The sequence below is a fragment of the Typha angustifolia genome, chromosome 1, assembly GCF_048772165.1.
Source record: "Typha angustifolia cultivar Huaian chromosome 1, ASM4877216v1, whole genome shotgun sequence".
NCBI lineage: Eukaryota > Viridiplantae > Streptophyta > Magnoliopsida > Poales > Typhaceae > Typha > Typha angustifolia.
Genome location: NC_133239.1, coordinates 4,784,142 through 4,810,792, shown reverse-complemented (window position 1 = coordinate 4,810,792; position 26,651 = coordinate 4,784,142). Strand labels below are relative to the sequence as shown.

Sequence of the window (26,651 nt, the reverse complement as noted above, 5' to 3'; positions counted from 1 at the left end):
TTTTGTGTTTGTTAATTTCTTTCTTTTCTATGATATTCAACACTAGATAATTTTATATATCCTTCAAGAGTGCAACCCTAGGTCAATAATAAAAAATCTTAACAGAAATCGTTACTTAAGATTCAATCACTAGCACAAGTGGTCGGCATTCCTAATTATTTAAGAGATTGTATTTACTAAGGAGAGCTAACCCTATTGTCCAGTTTATAACCTATGACATACGAGCTCTGGAATTATCAATTACTGAGCGGCCGTCTTCTCACCCAAGTTGTCTATGAGTTCGAGCTATGAAAACAATCTGTGTGTTGGTAGGAGTAAAGCTAAGTATATTTTATCATTCCACCCACATATTAGTAAGAACTTTGTGCGCTAGAGTGTCCTTTTAACCATACCCAAATGATTTTGTATTAACACTTTGAGCTTAATCCTCTGCCCAAAATTCTATTGTAGAATGAGATGGTGGGAAGTACTTTAATTGTTGTGCAGCTGTAAGATTAGGTACCTTCATCATGTCCTTGGTTATATCTAGCTAATAGTGTTAATTAGCTTGACAACCTATGGACTTCAATAAGGGAAGTTCTAATAGGGTTTATGTCCTGACCCATATATTATATAGGCTACTTAAAAGTACTAACCTAATTTTTATTTTTTTTGTGCTAGTTTCCAATTTCAAAGACCCTCATGTAATAGAACAAACAACTTTTTATTTAAAATGCTTAACCTTTCACCATCAATAATTATGATAAAAATAATGCTAACATACATCAATACCAAATTAAAGCACATAAAAATAATGAAGTTAAATTAGTGCATTGTGTTCAGAGAAAGAAGATGGTGTGGATCAAATTCTTCTTCTTCTTTTTTCTGGATTAATATATTTCAAGAATGTTATAGAAAATTCACAAATAAAATAAATATCCAAGATTGACCTCTTATTGAAAAATACTTTCTGATTGACTGAAGACAATGAACAAATCAAGAAGCAACTTGGTGCTGAATTGGATATACTATTGGCGATGATATGGTGGAGAAAAGTTGGGAATGGGTGCAGACCCATCTGGTGACCTAGATTTGCTTGGTTTTCAACTGCATTTAGATCATCATAATTCTCTCAAAAGGAATTATTGTTGGAATATCAAAGATAAAAAAATGACATTAGCTTTTAGATAATCGGTGAATTAACACAGTATCAGAGAGACAGACTACCTTATCAGTTGATTTTTAACCCAAAAAGAAAAAGAAAAATCTACTCATTTAAGTCAAATATACTTCCAGGGCTTATAAAAAAAGAAGTTCTATGCTAGATGCACTCAGAAGTTCAAATAATCTGGATCCAAAATGAAATGAAAATTCTGGAAATTTTGTTTCTGATATAAAATTCTAGTAGCTTAGTGCAACATGAAGTACTGCTAGAGTATTATAGGCAAGGCTGGATATATATATATCGTTGCCGACTTAAGCATGTGTCCTCCTCGAAACATGCAGTATATTTACTCCCTATCAAAGAAGTCTTCATCTTCTTAATTGAAGCTACTGACACTTACGTAACTACAATAACAACCTTAGAATAAATAGTCGTGCAAAACGTGGAAAGCTCCCTTTATGTGAAGTCCTCTGAGGGAAGACTCCCTACTGATGCTCAGGCTGGATTACTTCAAAATCTCTGCCATTGTTGAGCAATGACTATATTTTATACTCTTTAGCGTTTATTGTCGTTTAACACCTTGCGTTTTAGACATTTATTACTTACTCTTGAGTATTATTTTAACTCAACCACTGACATTTATTAAGTAACAAAACTACCCATCTGTTATCTACGTTTAAGGGTTTATGGCAAGATATTTATGGGTTAAATTGTCCTCATGAAAGTATATTTGCAACTTCCCTAGATCCTGTAATTATCCCACTTGCAGCATCTGAAGACCAGCTATAAGACAAGGTTGATTTCACCTGGCATAAACACTAATAAAGATTACATCCTAATATACACATATGGAATTAAGGCCCATCTTAGCTTTAAAATGGGCTTTGCAGGAAATTATCCACCAGAAAGTTAGGAGCACATTACAGCTCCATGGTAAATTACTCTTGGTACTAGAAAAAAATGAAAAAGAAAACAGATTTCTTAAATAGAAGATAGCATTGCATTCAGGAAGAAGATGAATTAAAAGATGCTGAAGCCTGATCTTTAGATCAACAGTTTGCAATTCTAAGATACTAATCCCAAGAATTAGCGAGAGGTGCTGTATCATTTTATCTATTGGTTAAAGGGACTCGTCAACGTAAGATGCAGAAATTGAAGGCGAAAGAGATTATAAAAAGCTGATACATTTGAACCAACAATAAATTGTGGTGTTACCCAGTTCACCTACCATTAATTGGAGAACTATCACTTGCCTACCATGTAAAATCAAGCATCTTGCTCAATACAAGATCCAAGATACGAAATTACATCCTCTGCTGCTTTGCATCCTGAAGTGATAGACTTCCCAACTGACAGTCCATCCTTGTGATTACCTGTAAATTAACAAGCAACTACTGACACTGAACCATAATATTCAACAACTGTGAGAATAGGGGAAAAAGAAATATAGGAATTATCAGTATTTGTGGTACGAAAAGCGTTGTGTTACATTGACTGCAGAGAATATTCAAAGCATTTCTTCACAATTGACATTGAAATTAGTTCTCTGCATTCAATATCTCCGTTAGAACTACATTTAGTAGTCTATTGATACTATACACATGCAGAGTCATGGTATGAATCTATATTGTTTAAGTCAATTGAAAAAAAGAAGATAAACACAGAACATAAGGTATCACAGCATATTCAACATTATTTTCACCAGGTAAAACAGAAAGGTTTATTTTATTGACTTGCCTGCATAGAAGAAACCTGGAAGATTTTTCTCCATCTTTTCTATAGCTTTCAAAACTAAATCATAGTCGTGACCGTACAAGGGAAAAGCATTTTTCCAGTAAACATGCCTGCATTTTATTGCAGTTAAATTTGCATGAGTAAGCAACAGTAAGAGAATAGCATGACAAATTCTGAAAGAACAAAAGTGAAATGGTTAGATAAAAAAAGAAATACTTAAGGACAAAAACTTGAAATTCTATAATTCATTGTCCTATGATGGGAAGAAATGTTATGATGAATCCTTACTTCACAAAAGTTGGTTGTCCCTCTGCATCCAATAGCTTTTTAAGATCGGAGGTCACAATTTGTTTCAACATGTCTCTGAAAATGAGATGTTGCTATCTATGAGAACTGGCCTGAACAAAATAACAAGCACAATGTACATATTTGAATAAATTTTCCATACAGAGGAGCTCCTGCTAGATCCCTATTTCGACTTCCTCCAATAAATGTTGTATATAGATACTGATCCTTGGGAGCTCGTTCAGGAAACATCATTGAAGAAAAGAGAGTGCCTACATGACAAACATAAATATGTATGACAAACAGATTGTAATATAGTATAAATGCTAAATGCAACATCCAAAATACAAGTAATTTTCTTTTTTATTAGTTGATTTTATGCCAATATCCAAGATGACTTACCAAGAGTTTTCAGACCATTTTCTTGCTCTTTAGAAGGCACTAGAACTCCAAATCCTTCCAGAGGTCTTCTGACATTTTCCTTCTTAAATGAGGTGATAATGACAGATAAGGGCAGATAATTAACCTGCAGTGTTATTGGATACGGATCAGTGTACTTCCCCCATCCAGCATCTGTACTTAGCATGTAATTCTACTGAAAGTATTGCTTCTTTTTTGCAACAAAATTTAGAGGGTTGATATGCAGGTTGAGAAGCAATGGTAGAACTTTTATCACCCAAACATTAATTGTTCTCAAACTATAACAGTAATTCAAGGACAAGGATTGGATGATGATGGTTATATCTTGGTTTTCCTTTTAAGCTTTTAAATGTCTATATATTTAAACAAACTTACATACTAATGCAATTATAGTGCCTCAATGTGGTTCTTGATGAATGCATACTAAATTGCATTCAAAGTGCAACACAACACTTGCTCCACCTATCTGTGGAACAAAGATCAACATATTCCAAATATATGTGGAACAAAATCCAGAGAAAAAAGTTGGAACAGCACCATATTTGGCATCAGGATTCTTTTCTTAGGTTCTGGCAGTGGATTGAATGTCCACAATATATTCAGAGTTGTTACATCCTTGAAGAATGTAAGCTGGAATCTAATGGAGAATGGAGGTCTTGTCCACGGTCGCAAGTCAAATGCACGATAGTTCTGGAGCACGAATGCCGAATATACCAGGGTTGGCAGGTTATATTACTAAAATTAATCATCATAGTTTGTTGATTCCTTTAATACTCCTTTCGTGACTTAAAGCCAGAAAAATGGTCAGTTTAGACTTCAGACAATGTATGCTAATACCATCAATGCCCTTCACTTTTCACTGTTGATCTATTGCATTCCTACCAAAATAGGTGTTTAAATAAGCCTGAATTCCATAGGACTTGGGAGAATATAATAATCAATGAACTTGCTTCTTACTTCTTATTCCTCTGAGGATAGTACATACACTTGCTTCAATATTTATAAAGAAAATAGAATTTATTCACATTAAAACCTAATAAATGATCAGGCACAATGACAAATGAAAACAAAAATGAAGGACCAGTTGAAATCTAAGAATTTCCAGTAGATAACACTTTTTTGCAACTAAAAGCATACCATGGCTTACTAAGTAAACTGTGCAGTTAAACAAACCATGTTAGCAGCGAATGGCTAATTAAAGAGGATCATAATAGTTTCACATGATTATTTGGGAGGAAATAGAGGGAATTGTCAAGAGAATTTAAAGAGAATGCAATGAATATGGTAGAGATACAGGAAGGAAATTGAAGAATTTGAGAGATGGAAAACCAATTAACCTGGAACCAAAAATTGAGGTGATGAGAAATCCATTAAATACCTAACAGCAAGAAGGAATGCTTAATAGTCAATATGATAGGTAGCTCACTAGCTCCCCAATTCTAAAATAAAAATAGTGGAAATAATGAAAGGGTATCCCAAATAATTTAGGAGTGAATTAGGCAAATCAATTCCCAACTGCCATCAACAGTTTAGAGCCCTTGATCTAGACAAATTTGCGAGAACAGCTCTTATGCAACCTGAAAATCATGCTGTTGAGATGCAGTAGTAGTCTGGCAAATAATCAGCCAGAAGAATAACTGTATCACTGACCAGTTGCCATACATTTGTAGATAGCTGATGAATGGTATCATCTTTATAAAAGAAAGGGACTGTTTTAACCTCACAATCTTGAGGGTTAAGTGATTGGGCATTGCCAATATATGATAAATTAGTCCATGAATAGGGATAGGTTGTATATGTACAGTCTCTGATGCAAATGCATAGAACATACATATATGTCATTTAAATTCATGTATCCAATATCATGTACATCTATTAGCAATAATAAATGCTAAATTATCTTATCAATTATTAAGAACTCAAAATACTGGCCTTAGGAAGAAAGTCTAGCACAAAAGGAGATCCGCTTTTCCTGAAATTCATCTCCTGAACATTGGAAAGTGGAGCCTGAAAAAAGACGAGACAGTACATAAAGTGATATTTGAGTAAGTTTGTTAAGAAGAAAGGCTTGCTATCTGTTCTTGTCGTAATAAGAAGAATGTCTAACATACAGAACTCAAAAAGATAGGTACTTGATTACTTCTGGATCTAATGAGTTGAGAATGTCACCTTAGTAACAAGCTTTTCTTACCGTCATTATAACTGCATCAAATGATTGATTCTTTGCAACCTCCTTATTTTTTCTATCGTGTGCAGAAAAAGAAATTGCCCAACCATTAAATGGAGATCCTCTGTCATAGTCATATGATAATGATAGCACTTTCGAATTCAATTTCAAATTATCACTTCCAACCTCATTACACAGTGAGTCTGTGAGTGCCTGCAGAGCATGAGATAATGCAGACATACATCAAGTTAGATACTACTAGGAGTATTAGGATGAGTCAACACCACCATAGGTCAAAGATAATAGCAACATGAAACTTCAAATGAAATGAGTTAATACTTAATATAGCATAGAAGATATTAAAAAGGACTTAATATTGACGCCTCCATTTGTCTTACAAGTGACTCTGAGCTGCAGAAATAAACATGATAATTACTAAAATTTTGAACTTTGCATGATTTACTATCATAGTTTCATGACCCATTCTAAACTATCATTGTTGAAAATTTCACTTAATGGACTCCGTTAAGAAGAGCACCACAGATACCAATAGGATAGGCTGAATTGGTTAAAAAGGCTCATATTACATGAGAGTTTTTATGTTCAAATCCTACGCATTGGAATTTAGTGGGACATCATTAAATTATTTATCACCTCTTTCAACCAAAGAAAAGAAGAAGAAAAGGTCTCTTCTTTTAACAATAGAACTATCCTGAGATCCTTCCCTTTGCAAGAAACAAAAGTCTCATTACTCCATAATCTGTTTACTGGAGTAACATTTTGATCACAGAAAGGTAAACATCAATTTGTTCAAGAATCTTCACAATTGCTTTACTATCATATAGGTTAAGTGGTTCACTTTTTATAAACTCACTTACACACAGACTGAGAACCTTTCCTTCAAAGATTCAATATGCGAACAGATATACTAAAAACCGACTTAAGTTCTCTAACGAAACCAGCTTCTTTTTGTTCCTAAACATTTCCAGGCTATTCCAAATGTTACATTCTTTATTATCTTTTCCCGTTCTTACAAGACACACTAGAATGTTGAATTTACCTTTCATTCTGTTTTGCTTTAGTCAAGGATATATGTGCTGCCTCGCACTCATACTTGTGCCAGAAGCTTGCCAGCACAAAATTTCCTATCATGCAGCAAAACCACATAGAGAGAAAGGAGAAAGGAAGGAAGAGAGACTACAGGATATGCCTGCTGATTGCAGCCGCAAGTCACGATGAAAAAATAATGATCCACAAGCTACTGTAAAGCTGTTACAATTGCAAGAACCAAACATTAAAATGACCATGAGTCCATGACAGATGTTGTGACCTGTGAGTAACTATACATTAGCAGGTTTTTAGTTCCTCATGCATCACAAGGATGGCAACGACATCAGATGGTGAAGGAAGTGGTGGCAGCTAGTAGATCGTATTCTTTCATAGTCTCTTTCCTTCTCCTTCCCTCCCTACCTCTCCATCTCTTGGTCTATCCCTTCCTTGTCAATCATTGTCAACATGTCTGTGTTGAATGACAATGTACCACATGGCATTTTTGTTCCAATAGGCCACCAACACAACCTAGTGCCAATGAGACTTAGATTCTCTATAAAACCATCCTATAGGGTAATATTTTCTTCTCTTTAAGTTTGAAATGCATGGAGAGATATGAAGTATGTGTGCATCGTCAACTGGAATAATCTGTTAACTAATGGTGCTGCCTAAAATGAGCTGGCTTTAAATGATATGGAAAAAAGCCAAACTAGATAAATGAATTCAAGCATGAACTTCATAATGGTTTACCTGCATCCCACCATAAAATGAAAATGAAGCACGTTTATTTCTTTTCTTCACTGAAGAGTTGCCCACCCTGTTGTCCTTGTTTTTACTAGTAACTTTTGAACAGATGGCACCAATAAAGATGGAACCAAACCTGATAACATTGACAGAACATACTATACATTAGAATTGAGCACACAATAAAACAAAATAACATTCTGCCATTTAGTTTCCATAATACTATATCTTCACGTCTACTGCTTGGAAAAGGTAATTACAGTAGTTACAATGGAACCGAGCCCCTCCAACCCACCAACTGATTCCAAATTGTCAGGTTTAGATCATAAGGATCACAACAATCACCTGTCAGGTGAATCCTGAATCTGGGTCTAGAACTCATGTAGTGTTAGTGTACATCCAAAAACAACTCAATATCTCCAGTGCAAAGAGAATGTGGTTTATTTAGTGCTGCATGAATCATCAGATCATATTTTTGACATTTCATAAATTTAGCCTAATCCACTCCCATTTCCAACCTTAAGTAAATAGTACCAAAAGAGAATGAAATTGGAAGGTTCAATGAAATCTAGATGAAGCAAGGATGGACAAATCCCATCCAGAAACCTTGCTCGATTGATCAGAAGAAAGCTTAGCTAGAATTGTAGAAAAATTATAAAGGAAAGATCATCAGGAGGTGTTGAGCTCAAAGAAAGGAGGAAAGTGAGATGGCTAGGTATTCTATATAGTCACAGACTGCTAAACTTTTAGACACCTATCAAACAAGGACATCCTGAAAATAAAGTCATTAATAAGAAAAAATATACAGCAATTCTTCATTTCCTTGAGCATGTAGAGATAATTACTAAAGCTAGATACACCCCAATAAGTAGAATTAAATCAAGAAAATAACTAATCAATCTTTCAAGAATAACATGCCAAAACAGATACTAAGACTCTCAATGAAGCAAATCAGAAGTTTTGACTGTCCTTTGATTCTTTCTGTTAAGCAAAAAACCAAAGTAGTGAATTTTAGTGCATGCAGTAATGAAATTAGAAGAAAATTTGTGTTCAGAAACTTACTTTCTTTCTAGATCCCATAACTCTGGAAATGCATGACGCATCTGTATGATTCAATAGATGAGTTACTATAAGAAGGTAATATAGAATTCTACAACAGATCTAAGTCAGAAAAGGTTACACAAGAAACCAAATATTAACCAAACATTAGCATTAGCATAGTAAAGTCTGGATCAGGAAGAGTTTGCACTTTGCAGAGTCTAGAAATCCTAGAATGACTAAGTACTAACCCTGTTTACTTCATTAGATTATATTCATGCTAGAAATATAGAACTACTAAATTCAGATTAAGAGTTATAACTGTAACATAAGAAATAGCTCTTTCAGATAGAAAGGAGATAATACTCACAGATAGTGATTCTGGATCTCCACCACTGGTTCCAGCCACAAAAGGGTCAACAAGATAATCAACAACCTATAATTGATTCAAAAGCTGCTTCTGATTACAAGTGCAGGAAGTTTAATTTTCAAATTATGAACCATGCCATTAAATGATTTTTTTTAAAAGATAGCAAGGAAGATATTAGAAGAGTAAAGTATAATTAATTCAGCTCCAAGCAAAATATGGAAGAATTACAACACACCTCTTTTCCAAAGTGACGCTCAAAGAACTTCCCAACACTGCAAAAGATGAACAAATGCTTGAAAACAAACCAAATGTTTTGTAAGTTTTTAGTGTTCAAGAAAACTACAACTTTTGTTATGCACATGAATGCAAGTATATCCAAAACTGTGTCAACACAATGATTGCGAGGAGGAATAGTCATCGATCTCTAATTACAGCTCAACATGTTTATGATTAAGAAAATGTACCCACTCTACCAGTTCATATTCTATGCTAAAGGTAAATAATTGCTAATCAAAAGTCAAAATAATACTGGTTTTCACAGAGAATATTTTAATATAATCTCCAATTTATTTTCAATAAGAGTCATATTTGTTTTCTTGAACTATGTTATATTATTAGATTCTCAGGCTTTGATCTAAAATTAGTATCTAGAATTTCTGGTAGAACAATTTTAACAATCTTCATTTGCAGGTATTCCATAAGCAGATCATGCGCAAGGTATATGGATGCCAAGATACATGCAACTTTACCAGCATAGAGGAAGTACATTGATTGCTTTTTGAAACAAAAGAGCCCATTTAGGGTAATCCAAGATTGGAAGGATATTCAGTTGCATGCCTACTATGTGTTTTAAGATTTTATCTTGCTAGATTTTCTCAGAAAAGTTAGTTTCCTTCTTCTTCTGATATTCTATAATTTCTATTCCTACAAGCTTGCATTTGAGCTTCTCTTGCTTTACCAGCTAGTCTCCTACTCTATTTGATCTTCCTATTCATGCTTCTACTAGTCCACTCCTTATAATGTTATCAAAACTGGAGGCACCTGTCTTGAATGATTATTGGTAACTTATTTCCATCAATTTGGACTCTAAAACTCAATTAGACTAAATTATACTACTAGATGATGATATCATGATTGTGAACCTTAGGCTAACATATAAGAGCAATGCCAACATCTGTAACTATTGAAGCAAAACACAACCATAATAACCTACATGAGTTAGTTAATTTGACGTTGAAGTATAGTGATTAAAAAGGGAAAGGAGTAAATATAAATATGAGTACCTCTCATACAAAAATTCATCAGACACTTGTGTGGAGCTCTTCGTGCCAGAGTGCTTCACTAGAAGTGGTTCCATAAATAATTTTAACTGCGAGTATGACAAGAACTTTTACTGACCGGAAGATGCACAATATTCTAAAACTCTATAGTAGTTGAACAATTTAAATGAGAAGGTATTTCTAAGATATCTGCAATGTTTCATCATCGGCAGATAACTGATGCACCATAATGTGCTTCAAAGGCTAGGCTCCATGCACATGAGGAAAAAATTAAGCATAAATGATTGTCTTTCAGTATAAAGGTTAAAACTGTGCGACCCACATGATATCTGGGCATCCTAAGTTTTAGATAACAATGATAATTGGCAGCAACAAGGAGATTAGCTTTGCAGTGCAGTTATAGAACTATTTGACAAGCCTGGTGTTTGACAGAGTACTGATTTGTTGTGAAACTTTTTTGTTAATCTCCAAATAGTTAGCACGCCATCAAACAGGCAAGTTACCTGAAAAGCATACAGCAAGAAAGGCAGAACAGACCTTCGATTGTGCAGAAAGGATGTTACTCTTAATCAACGCAATGGGATTTGATGGAATCTGATGTGCCAAGACAGCAGGATGTCAAAAGTGAGTACAATAGCATGCAGTACAAATAGCAAATCCACATTGTCTATAAGAAACTTGATTACCAAAACTGGCTTTCCGTTCCTCACTACATAACGCTTGTCTTGAGATATAGGCTGTCACAAATTACATGTAGGCCAGTCAGTCACATTATGTGATCAACTTAAAATTTTTGATATGTAAAGCTACTATGTTTTGAAAATAAGAAGCAATAGAGATCTTGTCTACGACTCCCAAATCATCTAAAAAACCACTTCCATAAACTAAGAGACAGAAAATTTTGAATTATAGCTGGTTAAAAACTGTTCTAGCATGTGGTAGTTTATATTAGCACAACTCACAATATATCCATCAAAATAAGTAAGCATTCATTACCAATGGTCCAATATATTCCATGTGATATCCATATACATATGACAAATAAGAGAAATCGATCTACAAATCATTAGAAATTTAGAAGACAGCCGTTGCTGCATAAAACCTAATCTCAACCTCCAACAAATCCATTAATCGTACCTCCTAAAATAACAACAGAGGTTAAGATTTTTCTGACAAAGGTAGCCCTCTTTTTCCATGGAGAAATGTGGCCTGCTTCACTAGAGTAACCCGAGCAGGAAAAAGCAGCTGAGTCTCTTACAAGAACAAAATTCCGGAATCACTCTGTGGAGCATGGTTGGCAATTCTGCCAACTATAAACTCAAAGCACCTCGTTAATACTATTGAAATTTCCTAAATTCTATGTCTGATAAAAGAATCTATTGTCATGTATATCAATGTCAGAATATTAAAGGTACTTATAAGCCAGTATTAATCATGATTCCTATTCTTCTTCTCCTTTCAAGATTATGGAATTATTTTCGTACGGGTAAATGTCATTCAAGAAGCTCTATTACAAGTCACAATTCTATTTGCAAACTAAAGAAGCAATGCAGGAATGATCGGGAAGTTAGTTGATCTTATAATAGATTAAATCATGAAAGAGGATGAGTGGCATTGAATAAGTGCAAGAAAAATAGCATGCATAGTATGAAAGGAAATTAGAAAGCCAGTTCTTCGCATACAGACAAAATTAGCACATACAAACTGTTGTTTGTCTCGAAGTCCAAGGTCATCCAGCAATTTCCCGACATCACTTTCACTTTCTGTCTGCACATAATTAGATGCATTTAGGCAAGAAGTGTTGCGTAATTAGCTTCATCCAGTATATGGCATTCTAAATATGTTGACACCCTTTAGTTTTAACAAATAAAATCCTGATCCAGCATGGTGTCAGCAACTAAGGCAATAAATTGGAAAAAAAAACATGACAATGATATGCAGTTATGCACTAATGTGCGCACCATTGTGTTTGCCCCTTCATCCCATATAAGACCACTCTCACAATTGCTCCTTATTTTCCCTCCAGCTCTTTCATTGGCTTCAAAGACTGTGACCTTCACACCATTTGACTTTAACTTATAAGCGGCAGCAAGCCCACTGCAAGATGAAACAAGCGCCATCACGAGTATGACAAGGTTTTAACCCCCTACACTATTTGTTGAAAATTTGTTCGAATCAAGAAAACCATTCAAACGAGTTAACGGGTGTTTGGAGAATGGCATAAGCAAAGACTTTTCACATCAAATGGAGATTGAAATCACTGTGGCTCTACTAAAGTCAAACAAGGCAAGTAATTTGGATATAGAAGACTCAAGTTTTCATAAAGAGGAGACCTCAACTTAAAATTTTTGCAGAAAAGAAAATCAATTGTAGTTAGTAGACCGAGAATGAAGACTCAAAAGTTTGCATGGTATACTGATATGGCATATGCACTTTTGGTTGTTCATGACGACAAAACAGTTGTAACTGGGGTCAAGGTCCAACATTGCTTGGACTTGATCAATTATTTACATATTTGATTATTTAAAATTAGCGTGGTGCACTCACTCATTCTGCATTAATGAAGACAACTTGTTTGGCATATTTGTAATCTTACCATAGTTGATTGTTTTCAGATTTGAGGTGGTGCATACGAACTTTGCAATGGTGGAGACCATTAGAAGCTCTTTAAAATTCTTGCAATATTTGATTGTTTTGAATTTGGCGTCTTTAGACGCAAATTTGCAGCAGTGCATTTTAAAATTTTCAATTACTTTGCAATGGTGGAGAAAGTTTGTTTAACATTTTCAAAGTTTCAACATAGTTGGTTGCATTCGGGTTTTTGAGTAGTGCATACACTTTGCAATGATGAAGACCATTTAAAGTTTATTTGATAGTTTTGCAATACTTGAATGTTTGGATTTGGCATCTTTCGAAGCAAATTTGCAGGCAGTGCATTTTAGAATTTGCTATCACTTTGCAGTAGTGGAAAGAATTTTGTTTGAAGTCTTGAAGTTCTCGCCAAAATGAAGAATTGTTGAAAATTGGCTCGAATAATAAAAACCGTTCGAACGGGTTAACGACATTCGAACGGGTTTGTTGTAGATTGTTGTCGTTCCAATTTTATGCGTCAGCGTTTGAACGACGTTTACCTCCGTTTAAACAAGATGGAGGCGTTCAAAATGACATTCAGATGTTCGATAACCCGAGAATTTAAAAGGGGCCAGTGTTTGAAAGGCGTTCGAACGAGTTTTCAATGGTGCATGGAACATCCACCCGTTCGAACATTTCTGCGAAATGGGTTAGCAGCTGTGCACAGGCATTCAAATATCATTAACCCGTTCGAACGACCGACGCTTCTCCTCCAAGTCATCCCTATAAATAACTAATTGGGGTTTTAGGGTTTGCGTGTATGGGCATTTTGTAAGAGAGAAAATTAAGAGAGGAGCCACCATTGCATTGAGTGAGATTAGAGTTGAGAAAACTCTTTATACTAGGCACATCGCCAAACCACATAAATCTTATCTCTCTCTATTGTGGCTTGCATGTTTTGGAGTTCTTATTAGTGATTAGCTTGGGTATTAGAAGATCTCTATGCTTAGCATCTTGATAGAGGATCTCCCATTTGGTATTAACATTAGCTTTGCTAATATTTGGTTTATCCTAATCTTTTGCTATTCTATTTGGATTGGTTTGTGGTTGTTTGAAATCACTTATGCCTTATTCCACTCATTTAGCATTTAGCACAACAATTTAATATCAAAGCACAACAAATTAGTATCAGAGCACAACACTATTGAATTATGCTCAATTAAAAAATTGCATAAAATGCTAGGAAATAAAAGAAATATCTGAGAAGATAACCCTTTCGCCAAACTTAAGCACTAACTGTAATGTGCCTGAAATAACAAAAGGAACCCTCAACAAAGTGTAAGTAATAGGTCATAGCAATTTAAACAAGATAAGAAGCACCCAAGATCCTTAGAAACCACATTGGTCAAAATTATGGTGCACGGTCATACACTAGAGTTTCAAGAACTAAGTTTACCCTGATTTGAGTATCACTCCACAGAAGTATGTCAGGAATCGTAGATTATAGCCACGAATAACTGAATGTTCACTTAAGAACATGAATTCCGAAAAAACTCCTTCATTACCTTTCTACGTATACAAACCCATAGATATACCAAACTGAAAACCCTGAGATGCACCAAGAATGAACAAAGACACCAAAATCAGGATAGGTTACCTAACTCCACCACCAACAACTGCCACCGACCTGATCGGACCTGAGAAACCAAAAGAACTCCAAGATTAGTTCACGATGTGAGCGAGAGAAGACCGGGATTAAGGGGTCGACGAATGGGGGCGGACTCACCACGGGGTACGTTATCGGAGGAGGACATGGCGGGCCGGATAAGAGCCCGGACTATCCGAAGACGACGATTAGGTGCGGAGGGATGAGAAGCCGTCCGCGAATTAGTATTCGATGGCGCGGTACATGGGAGGAGGATGTGCGAGGACATGGGCCACGGTTGCGAGCATTACCGCCAGTTGTTTTGGGCGTAATACTACAGCAGTTCAAGAGCGATACAGGTGGCGGGTCAAAACTCAAAATAAAGAGTTAATTTTTCTTTTAGGAAATTTACATATAACACCCAGTATTTTAATAAAATTATGATCCACACCTTATATTTTTACTATTTATAAATTTAGCTTTATAATTTGGCGAATATGTGCATAACACACCATGTTGCTAGATCTGTTACATAAACTTAATCAGACATCTGGGTTAAGTAAATTATACTAAAATAATTATGAAAATACTCTCAACTAAGTCATACCAAGAGTATTTTAGTTATTTTAAAAATAAAATATCTCTACTTAACGGTATATTCTTATTGTGTTAATTCAAATCTAATCAAGGATATTTTTATACATATTTGTTAAATTATAAGAGTCGATTTGTAAACAATAAAAATATAACGTGTAATATGTAATTTTGTTATATGTAAATTTCTCTTTTATATTAACCAAACTAACCCTTTGAAATATTTATTTAATTGTATCTAGTAAAATTTATTTAAAACTTAAATACGAGACTAAATATGTTTAAATACGATTTTTAAATTTAAGTTGCTGAAATTCTTTAGGAAAAATTGTTATGTCTGAAAGAAAATTTTCTTAAACTTAATATAAGTAACTGATCTAGTCGGTGACTTATATTTGAAAGTTATTGAATCAAAAAATAACTTAAATAAAAATTTATTTTTAAAACTCGGTAAACATTTTAGAGGATTTGATATAAGTTATTTTCTCGTCATATTTTGGTTCAGTGATTTTCAAACACACATTGTCTGGTATTTAATTTTCAAAATGAATTATACATATATAAATAGTTAGGGTCAACTTAAAACAGTCAAAAACTCCAAAATAGGGCTAAAGAAGAATTCTCCTTTTCTTCTAAATAGGTTTGTTTTCCAAACTTATTACTAGACAAATAGGTGAGTTTCCATAATTTCCTTCTTATTTTTTTGATAGATCATGATCCATATCCTATAGGCTAATTGTAAGTCATACAAAAAGATGTTAGCAGTGTAAAATTTATCAAATATCAGCCCTAAAATTTACGGAGGAATTGAATCATAACTTTTATCAGTTAATAGGCACCCGACCTAATAGGTTATAATGGTTACCTATTTTTTCTAACTTTAAAAAAAATTAATTTTAATAAAACAATTTACTATTAAAATAAGCAATTTAGTTAGATATTCTTTTGATAATGTTTTTTGTTATATCAAATTATAATATGAGTACAAAACAGCCGACTTAAAATGCAAATCACCCTCACAAAAAATAGTTTAATCAATTACTCCGAAATATTCGGAAACCCATCTAAGATTTTTTAATAAGGGGTAACCAATTAGCTTGTATATAGCTCGAGCTCGAATCGCTACCGATAGGTATTGCACTACTGCTTGCCAATTGTTGCTATGATTCTGTTTGAACCAGGCTTAGTTGAGCTCGAAACTGAGTCAAACTCAAGCCGGCTCATTAACATGTTAACTTAATCTTTAAACCATTCATCAACCAACTTGACTCAAGCTCGAGCTCGAGCTAAACCTAACTCGCTTGCATTCGCCTAGTTCATATTTGTATATATAGAGAGAGAGTGTAGACTGCTTTAGTGTACTTCTTTCTTTATTCCAGACTGCCATAATCTTTTATCTTATATATGCATATATAGAAGTAGTTGTTTGCAATAAATATTCTTTTCCAACATTATATATCTCTTAATCTTAGTAGGTGAACTGGGCCTGAACAAGTTCAATAACCCATGTTAGTCTTTGGATCAAAAGTCTTTCATCAGTGGCTACTATATATATATATATATATATATATATATAACTCTCTTAATTGACTTTTTAGCTTTTCAAAGTCCTAAATTTGAATCCTATTAGGTTCATATGTTACTAAAATATATAAAAATATATATTTTTTAGACCTATCAAAATATTTTAAGTCCAAAATTAAGAGAATAAGTAGTCGGTGAGTTCACGTAGTCGAAGAGATTAAATAATAGATTTTAAGTTCATAACCAACTAATGGAGACAAGTCTTGCAATTTTTTTTCCTCCGAGTAGGAATAACATCATGAAGTTAGGAGACATTTTTTAATGTTTAATTCACATAAAAATTTAAATACGAGACTAACTAAGCTTTACTATGTCAGTATAAACTTATGGATTCAGTGACTTATATAAAAAAATTCTTAAAAATCGGTTTCCCATTTGAAACTCACCTAATTTTGTATTTAATTTTTAAGAAAATTTGTATATAACACCCTACCTTTTAGTGAAATTACGATTTACACCCTATATTTTTAGGGTTTATAAAACGAGCTATATGATTTAGTGAATATGTGCAAAAAAAATATACTGGTTAGATTTAGAGATGTTTTAGTTCTAAATGACTAAAATGTCGTTAGTGTAGGTTAGGTTTAGTTGGATTGAGTTTATTTGGGTTGGGATGAGTTAGTATAGGTTGGGTAAGTATAGTTTAGATGAGTATATTTTTATAATTTGTTTAATATAATTAATTTAAAAATATAAGGTGTAAACTCTAATTTTATTAAAAGAATGGGCGTCATATGCAAATATTTCTAAATTTTTAGAATTAGTCCTATCCCCATGTCACCACCTTACGACTACTTTAATCACTGCCCATAGGATTCCAATTAATAAGCGATCCACTATCGTAGGTCAATGCGTTTTAAATAATGAAGGAGAAGAATAATGAGACACCATCGTGGTGTACATCATGAGATGTTTATTATTCCACCCCTCTTACCAAGAACCCAATTATATTGCTCAATATAAATAAAGAAGGAAACAAAAGAAGAAGAAGAAGAAGAAGAAGAATATTTGAATTCCGTCTATAATCTATTTCAAATTAATATCATTTGGATTGAAGAAGATTTTAAAATTGGTAGATTAGATGATAGTATGGAGGATAAAGTGTCACAAGATAAACTCCAAGTATCGGTTTGATGTATGACTGACCTTTGATATTAAGGAATATTTTGTAGTTAGTAAAGAAATATATTTGAATAATCTCCAATTATATTCGAGAGAGCTTCCGTGCACGTCTTTGGCGTCCAATAGAACAGCCACTCCTAAATTCAAAGCTATTAATGATAGAGAATATTACGAATAAAACACTATATTTTAGCTATATTATTATTAGAGAAATTTGCATATTACACCATGCCTTATAACGAAATTATAAGTTACATCTTATATTTTTACTATTTACAATTTGAACCTTATATTTAATAAATATGTACATAAAATACTCTACTCAGGCTCAGGCTCGGCTAATCTCAACTCGAGCTGAGTCTAAGCCGAGTCATACCAAGCTCGAGCTTGAAATGAACCTATTATTAAGCAGAGCCAGACTAAGCTAGATCGAGCCCAAGCCGAGCCAAAGAAAAAGAAGAAGAAGGAGGAGGAGGAGGAGGAGGGGAGGAGGCGAGGCACCGTAGCTACTTGCCGCTACTAAAGGAGGAGAAGGCAACATCGCTGCTGCAGAAGAAGAAGAAGAAGAAGAAGAAGAAGAAGAAGAAGGAGGAGGAGGAGGAGGAGGAGGAGGAGGAGGAGGAGGAGGAGGGGCACCACGGCGGCACAGCAGAAGAAAAAGAAGAAAAAGGAGAAGGAGGAGGAGGGGCACCACGGCGGCGCAGCTGAAGAAAAAGAAGAAAAAGGAGAAGGAGGAGGAGGTACACCACGACGAAGGATGAGGTGGCACCCTTTTATACCAAGCCTATTGAGCCGAGCCTAAGAGAGTCGGCTCCAGCTTAGGCTCAGCTTGATATAAATTTTGAGCCGGTTTTAGCAACTCGAACTCGGCTCAGCTTTGATCGAGCCAAGCTGAACTCAAGCTTTAGCCAAGCCGAGCCCGAGCCGTTCGTCGAGCTTGACAGCCCTACACGAGATCATGAGGTTAAGCCCTAGTTAGGCGGTGGAGAAAAAAATTTGCTCTACAAAATAATCTATTCCTCTCTTTTACTCAAGGCAATAATCTATTCTTACTAGTGAAACTTTTACATCTAAGGTGTTTGTCATATCATATCCAACTTGGAAACGAGGAATTACACAATCAACTTGGAGCGTTTAAGGGAGTGGACTAGTTCTTGAGTAAGTATGGTGTTTTCAATGGTCTGACCTTCCAGACATAAAACCTAGAAGGCTTGGACGAAGTGCAAGAGGTTTGAAATTGGAAAAAGAGAAATGCAAAAGGAAGGGCTATGATCTCTTGAAAAGTACCCATTAGGTCATGAAAGCCATCTTTTTCAACTTTATAATAATCTACTATGCCAAGCTAGTCTTGGTGTCAACTAGGCAACTAAAGAGAAGGAAGACATGGCATTTTTAGAGGTCTAGAAAGATGCTTCTCCCCATTCCCTCTAGACCTATTGTTAGGATGTAATGTAATAACTTAAGTTTTTGAGTTAATTTTAATATGACCTCAAATTTTAACTGTATATAGGTTTGAACTTCAAAACTTTTTTAGCCCTATTTAATATATATATATTATTTTCTATTCTTATGCAATATAGAAGGTTGGACTTATAAGGGAGCATGTTAAAGATATAAAATATATTATTAATTAATTATTTAATAGCTTAAGTTTTTAGGTTAATTGGTTATCTAACATAACCTCAATATATTTATTTGTTTCGGCACATCAGTTATTATTATCTCATAAGTGTAATTAAATGCGGTCTTTTATGATCTCCTTTTCTACGAAGCTTTAGAAACATATTTCTCTAATAAATTTTAAAAACAGACCTAATACCCAAAAAAAAATGTTAATTATACTTTGCTCTCCTAAACCTTTTTATAGTAAAAAAAATTATAAATCTCATACTATATTTTACATATTTTATGATTCACATCCTCTATTTGAATATTTTATAACCTAAACCTCCTTTTTTCTATAATTTTATTAATACTTTAATATTATTTTAACTTACCGACGTTGATTAAATTGCTATGATACCTGCATCCCCTTCTCTATATCACTCCACCATTTTTTTCATCTTTCTATAACTTCCTTCTCACGTTTTGTTGCTGTCGTTACCACTTTTCCTCATCTTCTCCTCCTCTTTGTTGTAGTCTTCGTTACTAACATTATCATCATCTTCTTTTTCTCTAGCCCCCTCCTCTTATTTATCATTGCCATAAATAGGGTTTGCCAAAGAAGACGGAGAAAGTCGAGCATCTCTATCGACTATGATTTAGAGATCAAAAGTTTAGCTTATGCATGATGACATCATGAGGATGATATAAATATGAGAGAGAATAAGAGGATAAAGAAGACAATAATATTTTAGGTACTTAAAAATATTTTAATATAATATAATAAAATATTTATTTATTTGTACTTTCTAAATAAAAATTATAGATAAAAATGAAGGCTCGGAGTGTAAAATTTTCGAGGAGTGAATTATAAAATATGTAAAATGTTGCGTCTGATTTATATAAAATTCCCTAAAAAATTCAGCAGCAGGGGGGTATATGAAAAAAAACAATAGTAGTTCGGGAGACGGGATGTAAATGTAATTAAAAAAATGTCCAACTTTCCCGTGGGCCCCACGAGGACGGTTGATACATACCTAAACGACTAGTGCTATTCACGTGCCAAAAGACGTCAAAATCGATCTCTCCTACCGTTTGATCTTAATCCAGCGGATCCTATTCGTCTACGCGGGTTTAAGTTGCTCCCCGGCATTCTAGCCAAAGTAAGAATATAATATATTAGGGGGGGTTCTTTCGCTTATCACCACCAACTCCACTTTTGAGCCTTCACAGGCTCACAGTAGACTTTTTAACTCCACTCTGGAATTCTCCATAATAAGTTCAAAACGTAGGTACTGATTCGTAAAAAGGACACAATATTTTTAACGTGAGCAAGTACGTTCAACTCTGAAACAGGGAGAACTTTTTTGGCCCTGACAAAAGAATCCTCCATGTCGCTATTCGCTAGCTCTAGCTTCGATATAATCTATTACTCGGCTAAATATTTTAATTATTTCTCTCTCCCAAAGCTCTTCCTTTTAGAAATCTTTCCAACGATTAAAATATCTTAAGCTGGGGGCGACTTTTTTTCAACTCTTTATGATCATATGATCATTGTGATACCTCTCCTTCCTTGAATTCTATGGCGTTCTTCTTTCTGAATCCGTTGCAGCTCGCTTTTTGAGGGGTTTTTTTTTTTTTTTATTTCGTTAAGTCAATTTAGATATATAGTTTTTCCGGTTTGAAGTCCATCTCTTGCCTTGAATTCTTAATCGCATTGCCGAGAAAATACCACCGGAATCATCAAAATCCAGTCTTTTTCCCACCCTCCGACCATGTTGCTGGGTCTTCGATCCAAGAACAAGAAGCACGCCGCCGTCCATGTGGATTACACCGTCCACATCCAAGAAATCAAGCCATGGCCGGCGCCGGCGCCGGAGTCGAAGAAACACCCCCGTTCAGTGGTCATCCAGTGGGCGAACGGCGACCGGAGCTCCGGGTCGACGAGCTCGGTGCTCCCTTCGCCGCCCGGCGCCGGAGACGAAGAAGGGAAGATCGAGTTCAACGAGTCGTTCAAGATCGAGGTCAAGTTGTCGAAAGGCCACGGCTCGAGTGGATTCCAGAAGAACTTGCTCGAATTGAACTTATACGAGCTTAGGAGTAATAAGGCCTCGAAGGGCCAGCATTTGGGGAGTGCCGCGATCGACTTGGCCGACCACGGGGTTCTCAAGGAAGCGGCGAGTGTCGCCGCGCCGGTGAGCTGCAAGAGGAGCTTCAAGAACGCGGCGCAGCCGGTGGTTTACGTGAGGATCCAGCCGTTCGACGGGAACGAATCGAGCAGCTCGTCGGTGGATAAGGATGGGAAGGAATCGGTTTCGGCGTTGATGACCGAGGAGTACGCCGAGGAGGCGGAGATCGCGTCGTTCACCGACGATGACATCTCTTCGACTTCGGTGGATTTGAACGCCGATCTTGCTGGTCATAACATCAAAGGAGAGCAGGAACATGAGGTATTCACATAGAAATCATTACGAGCTTGGAGTAATTTTCGCTTTATTTTCAAATCAACACTTAAAATGTTTACCAATTTCAATTTTCTGTATCTAATTGTAGAGTTTTGATTCTTTCTCATTGGTTTTAAAGAACATATCAGATGTAAGAAATGGGCTACCAAACGGCACTACCGAAAATTTGAAATCTGGGACTGCAAAAGAGGATTTCGAACAACCAATCTCCGCATCAGATCTTAATGGATGTAGAGAATCAGATAAGGATGTAGAGAATCAGGTATTAAACAGGGTAGAGTTAAAGAAGGAAGAATTCCAAGAACGTTCGGTTGAAGCTCCAAGTGTAGTTGATAGTCCTGGTAACCTCTCTGTTGCACCGGATGCTACTGTCAAGCAAGCTTCAGAGAGTTCAGTTAAAACATTGTTCCCTTCTGACTTCAATTCATCAGCATCTAATCGGAGATCTAAACTTGGCGGAAGAGTTTATAGCACGCTGACGGGTGATAGAGCTCGGAATATCAGATTCTCAATGAGGCCGAACAGAGCACGGAATGACCATTATGAGGAAGATGTGAAGGAAATCGTCATTCAGAAAGACACGCAGAGTGGTGGAATTAAGCTGGCAACAGAAGCTGGAACAGATGATCAGGAAAGGATAAGCTTGAGTGAAGATAAGCCGCCTATCAGAATTAGTAGGAATGAAATTTCGACTAACAAAATTCGGGACTTGGAGCTTAGAGTTGAGTTGCTCGAAGGCGAGCTGAGAGAAGCTGCTGCCATTGAGATAAGCCTTTACTCGATAATTTCAGAACATGGGAGCTCCGCGCACAAAGTCCACACACCAGCTCGTAGGCTTTCAAGGCTATATATTCATGCTTTAAAACATTGGTCGAAAGAAAGGAGGGCAAATGCTGCAAGAAGTGCTGCTTCAGGACTAGTTTTGGCTGCAAAGTCATGTGGAAATGATGTTCCAAGGTATGTAAACTCTCTTTTGTTATGTTAAATTTCATTTAGGTATTGCTAGCTGAATTCTATAGCTCATAAGGTTTACATGGCTATGGATGATATAATATACCTACTTCTTTTCCTAAGTAACCATGTATATATATATATATATGCAGGTTGCCTCTTCACTTTTATTAAATTTTAGCTCTTCTTAAACAGATTGACCTTCTGGTTGTCAAATTCAGTTATGCTGAGAGCAATAATCACTCAAACAACTAAAGAACCAGAGGTTGTCAAAAAAGATGCCCATGACTCTGTCGAAAATGGGTCTAAAATGGCACCCACTAAAAAATATTCTCCACTAAAATGGGAAGCTGTGCGTCGCAAGAAAGGAAAGTTGGGTTTGACCGAACACTTCAATGAGTGGGAAGAGGCAAAAACATTCATAGATGCATTGCAAAAAATCGAAACCTGGATATTTTCTCGCGTTGTTGAGTCTGTATGGTGGCAGGTTTGCTCCCTTTCTTTTTAACTATGTCCATGATTATGAACTCATTAAGTTAGCAATACTGAAGTGGATTTCTTTCGAATGATTGGATTCTTTTGTTGCTTTCAGACTTTTACACCACATATGCAGTCCGCTTCTGAGGGCAGCGAGCGAAAGTCACACATGAAGAAAATCTATGGAAGGCAACAAATTGTTGGCGATCAACAGCAGGCTAATTTATCAATAGAAATTTGGAAGAAAGCTTTTAAGGATGCATCTGAGAGGCTTTGCCCTGTTAGAGCAGGTGGTCATGAGTGTGGGTGTTTGCCTATGCTGGCTAGATTGGTAGGTGCAGACATTTTTCTTCACTAAAAGTTCATCAGTAGATCTTAAGAATATTATTTGGAAGTCTTCTTGTAACAAAATATGCTGGTCATCTGTTGCTCTATTTAGTTCTTTAGAATTGAAAGGCTTGACTTCAGGTCCCACTAAGATTTAGCATCTCTATAGCCCAGGCTGGCTGAAGTATAAGAACTTCATGCAATTTCTTGTAGCATAGTCTGCCGGATGAAAATACTCGCTCCATAATTAGCACACGATTCTTTATCGTGACATTATGCGGTTACCCTTTCTTCTGAAAAATAAGTAGTTGCTGAAAGAAACTGTTTGCATTACTCTTTGGTCTTGTCTGTTAGCATGAATATAATTAGCATCCTTCCTGTATGTTTCTGATAATATTACACTTAATTACTTGATTTATATATATCAAGCATATTACTGTATTCCATGAAGGAACCTTTTTTTTTCGTCCAAATAACGAAGAATAGGAGAATGTTCCTAATAAGATATCTGCATTCAGTAAGATAGGTTACCATTGCATTGTATTTTACTTCTTTCTTTGCTAGATTACAAACAAGTAAATTTGAAACAGATCAAGATGCATCCAGATAATAGGAACATTCACAGAAATGTGACGACGGTATCATTTAGGTATTAAATGGGTGGTTTCTGAAGAATATTCAATTTATTTACAGGTGATGGAACAATGTGTGGCAAGACTTGACGTGGCTATGTTTAACGCTATCTTACGAGAATCAGATGATGGAATCCCGACAGACCCGATGTCTGACCCAATCACAGAGCTTAAGGTTCTCCCTGTCCCATCTGGAAAATCAAGCTTTGGTGCCGGTGCTCAACTGAAAAATGCTGTAAGTGATTATGATATAGTTTTATTTCAGCAAAATGTGAACCTAATATGCTCTTTATGAAAATTGATAGGCGCCTTCATAGCATCGATATCAAACTTCAATAAAACTATCATGTAAAACATAAACCTTTTCTAGTTACTATGTAACTTATTCAGCCATAGACACTTGATTTTAAGTTTTTGAATGAAAAAAGGACCATAGTTTCTATATTCCCTTTTTCTAGTGTTCATTGCCTTCTCTTGTGCTAGATTGGCAACTGGTCAAGAAAGCTTGCTGACCTGTTTGGTATGGATGAGGAGGAGTCACCTCAAGATGAGAATTCACAGAAGGATGACAAAGTTGATGTTGCTGCATCCATGAAACCTTTCTACCTTTTGAATGCATTGAGCGATCTTCTAATGCTCCCAAAGGACATGCTTTTGGAGAGAACCATCAGGAAAGAGGTTTGTTTTGGCATAAAAATAACTTTTCTTCGTCGGTTTAAGTATTCATCAGCCATTTTTTTCGTCGTTTTTATTGATATGATTGTTCCTTTTTGGTTGCTCCTTCCATGTATTTGCTTATTCAAGGTATGTCCAGCATTCAGTTCAACAATTGTCAAGCAGATCCTTGACGGCTTCCTGCCAGATGAGTTCTGTCCAGATCCTATTCCAGATGACGTGCTCGAAGCACTGGAATCTGAGGTTAGATCTCTCAAGCTCTTTTACATGTTCTCTTTAACTATATTTGTTAACTGTATCGAACTATTTATTTGAGTTAAGAGTTCATAATTGTTCCTGACTTCCTTCTATTAACAGTGTCTTCATTACATTTTGCAAAAATATACACTGGAAATACAGCTTTCTTTTTTGATCATTTACCATGGTGTTCTGACATGTAAAGAGAACAGACTTAAAAATCCCCACATAGGAAAACTTATAGATATCAAGAAAGATGCTAAATATTGGTCCAAGAACTAATTAAGATAAAAAAAAATAAAAATTTCAAGAGGTAATTCGGTTAGTTGTTAATGGTCAATATTAAGGTCATGTTCATATCTTAATCAATTGGACTTCAAATTGTGCTGTGATTGAATGCCAGTGGCATAGCTTCGAACTAGTCATATAAATGAGAACATCCTGAGAATGAATTACAGAAAGAACTTGTAAGAATACTACAAATGATTCAAGATAAGATGACAATAATGCAAACGGAACCAAAGAGACCAGAACCGACTTATAAGAAAAATTATCGGTAGGAATATCTAGTGGATAAGGAATACCAAGTCATATAAGATTAGTTCAGATAGAAAGCTAAAGGGCCTACAGAACAGAGATTTTCATATTGGATTTTTCAGAGAGGAGATACAACCACTTGGAACTTAAAAATAACTATCAGATTAATACACCAAAACTACAAGTTCTTTCAACTTTTTGTCACATTGCCATTAGGAACTATTTTCCGATAAACAGCATCGATCTTTGTATAACTTTATGTTCACCTTACATCCTTCCAAAAATTATCTTGTTTTCTCCAACTATCAGGACCATCTGGAGAGCAACGAAAAGGGTATAAGGAACATTCCATGCAGTGCATCTCCCATGATCTATTCTCCACCTTCAGTTGCTTCAGTTGAGAGAGTCATTGGGAACATTCAAACTCCACATCTCAAGGGTGGATCATCGATGGTTCGCAAATCCTATACCAGCGACGATGAACTTGTCGAGCTGGATTCACCTTTAGCGTCGATAACCGATATGTATTCAAACCCCATAGCCAAGTTGAAGGAGAGCAGCAGGTCACATGCTATCAGATACCAGCTTCTGCATGAGGTCTGGAGAGGTGATAATTAGCCGTTACTTTCATATTCTTTTTTTGCTTTATTTCCTTGATATGTATATTACCAATTAAATTTTGGCATTTGTACATCTAATTTCATACATCTGAGCTTCTGATAATAAGCATACTAGAGTCACAAGCAGTATTATCTGAACCAATATACACAAAAGTTGAGAAATATTTTGCATTTTTGAGCTGAATAATGTGATCTTAAAATCAAACTTTCATCTACTATTGAAAAAGATTCTGTTTAGATTCTTTTTTTTTCTCCATTATTTCAAGCTTAATAAAGAAAACTTTTCCGATATATGATCCAGAATTGATTGGATGCAACTAAAATGGAGATTGAAATGGTGACTAGATAATTCTCACTTCTCAGATTACTTAAGCAACACA

General features: G+C 35.4%; 2 protein-coding genes across 3 annotated transcripts; one reads left to right on the top strand and one right to left on the bottom strand.

Annotated features, from left to right (window-relative positions):
• Positions 1–934: 934 nt before the first annotated feature.
• On the bottom strand, positions 935–14,780 carry LOC140765274 (protoporphyrinogen oxidase, mitochondrial). 2 transcript variants are annotated; one of them, XM_073104279.1, is made up of 19 exons: positions 14,590–14,780; positions 14,461–14,500; positions 12,194–12,329; positions 11,934–11,999; positions 10,919–10,969; positions 10,770–10,826; positions 10,236–10,321; positions 9,188–9,224; positions 8,953–9,018; positions 8,607–8,647; positions 7,551–7,680; positions 5,775–5,963; positions 5,516–5,590; positions 3,566–3,689; positions 3,327–3,435; positions 3,167–3,241; positions 2,882–2,988; positions 2,373–2,517; positions 935–1,086 (listed from the first exon to the last, which is right to left on the bottom strand). In XM_073104279.1, the coding sequence occupies exons 1-18, from the start codon at positions 14,735–14,737 to the stop codon at positions 2,411–2,413; spliced, it is 1,644 nt and encodes a 547-aa protein (XP_072960380.1). In that variant the 5' UTR covers positions 14,738–14,780; the 3' UTR covers positions 935–1,086; positions 2,373–2,410. The 2 variants fall into 2 exon arrangements, with proteins under 2 accessions (XP_072960380.1, XP_072960372.1); XM_073104271.1 differs by lacking the exon at positions 935–1,086 and having other exon boundaries at positions 2,231–2,517.
• A 5,954-nt stretch (positions 14,781–20,734) lies between these two features.
• LOC140766191 (uncharacterized) lies at positions 20,735–26,358 on the top strand. The gene is made up of 8 exons (XM_073105656.1): positions 20,735–21,800; positions 21,934–22,772; positions 22,962–23,253; positions 23,359–23,574; positions 24,264–24,437; positions 24,686–24,880; positions 25,007–25,120; positions 25,961–26,358. Exons 1-8 carry the CDS (start codon positions 21,126–21,128, stop codon positions 26,267–26,269), a joined length of 2,814 nt encoding a protein of 937 aa, XP_072961757.1. The 5' UTR covers positions 20,735–21,125; the 3' UTR covers positions 26,270–26,358.
• The last annotated feature ends 293 nt before the right edge of the window (positions 26,359–26,651 follow it).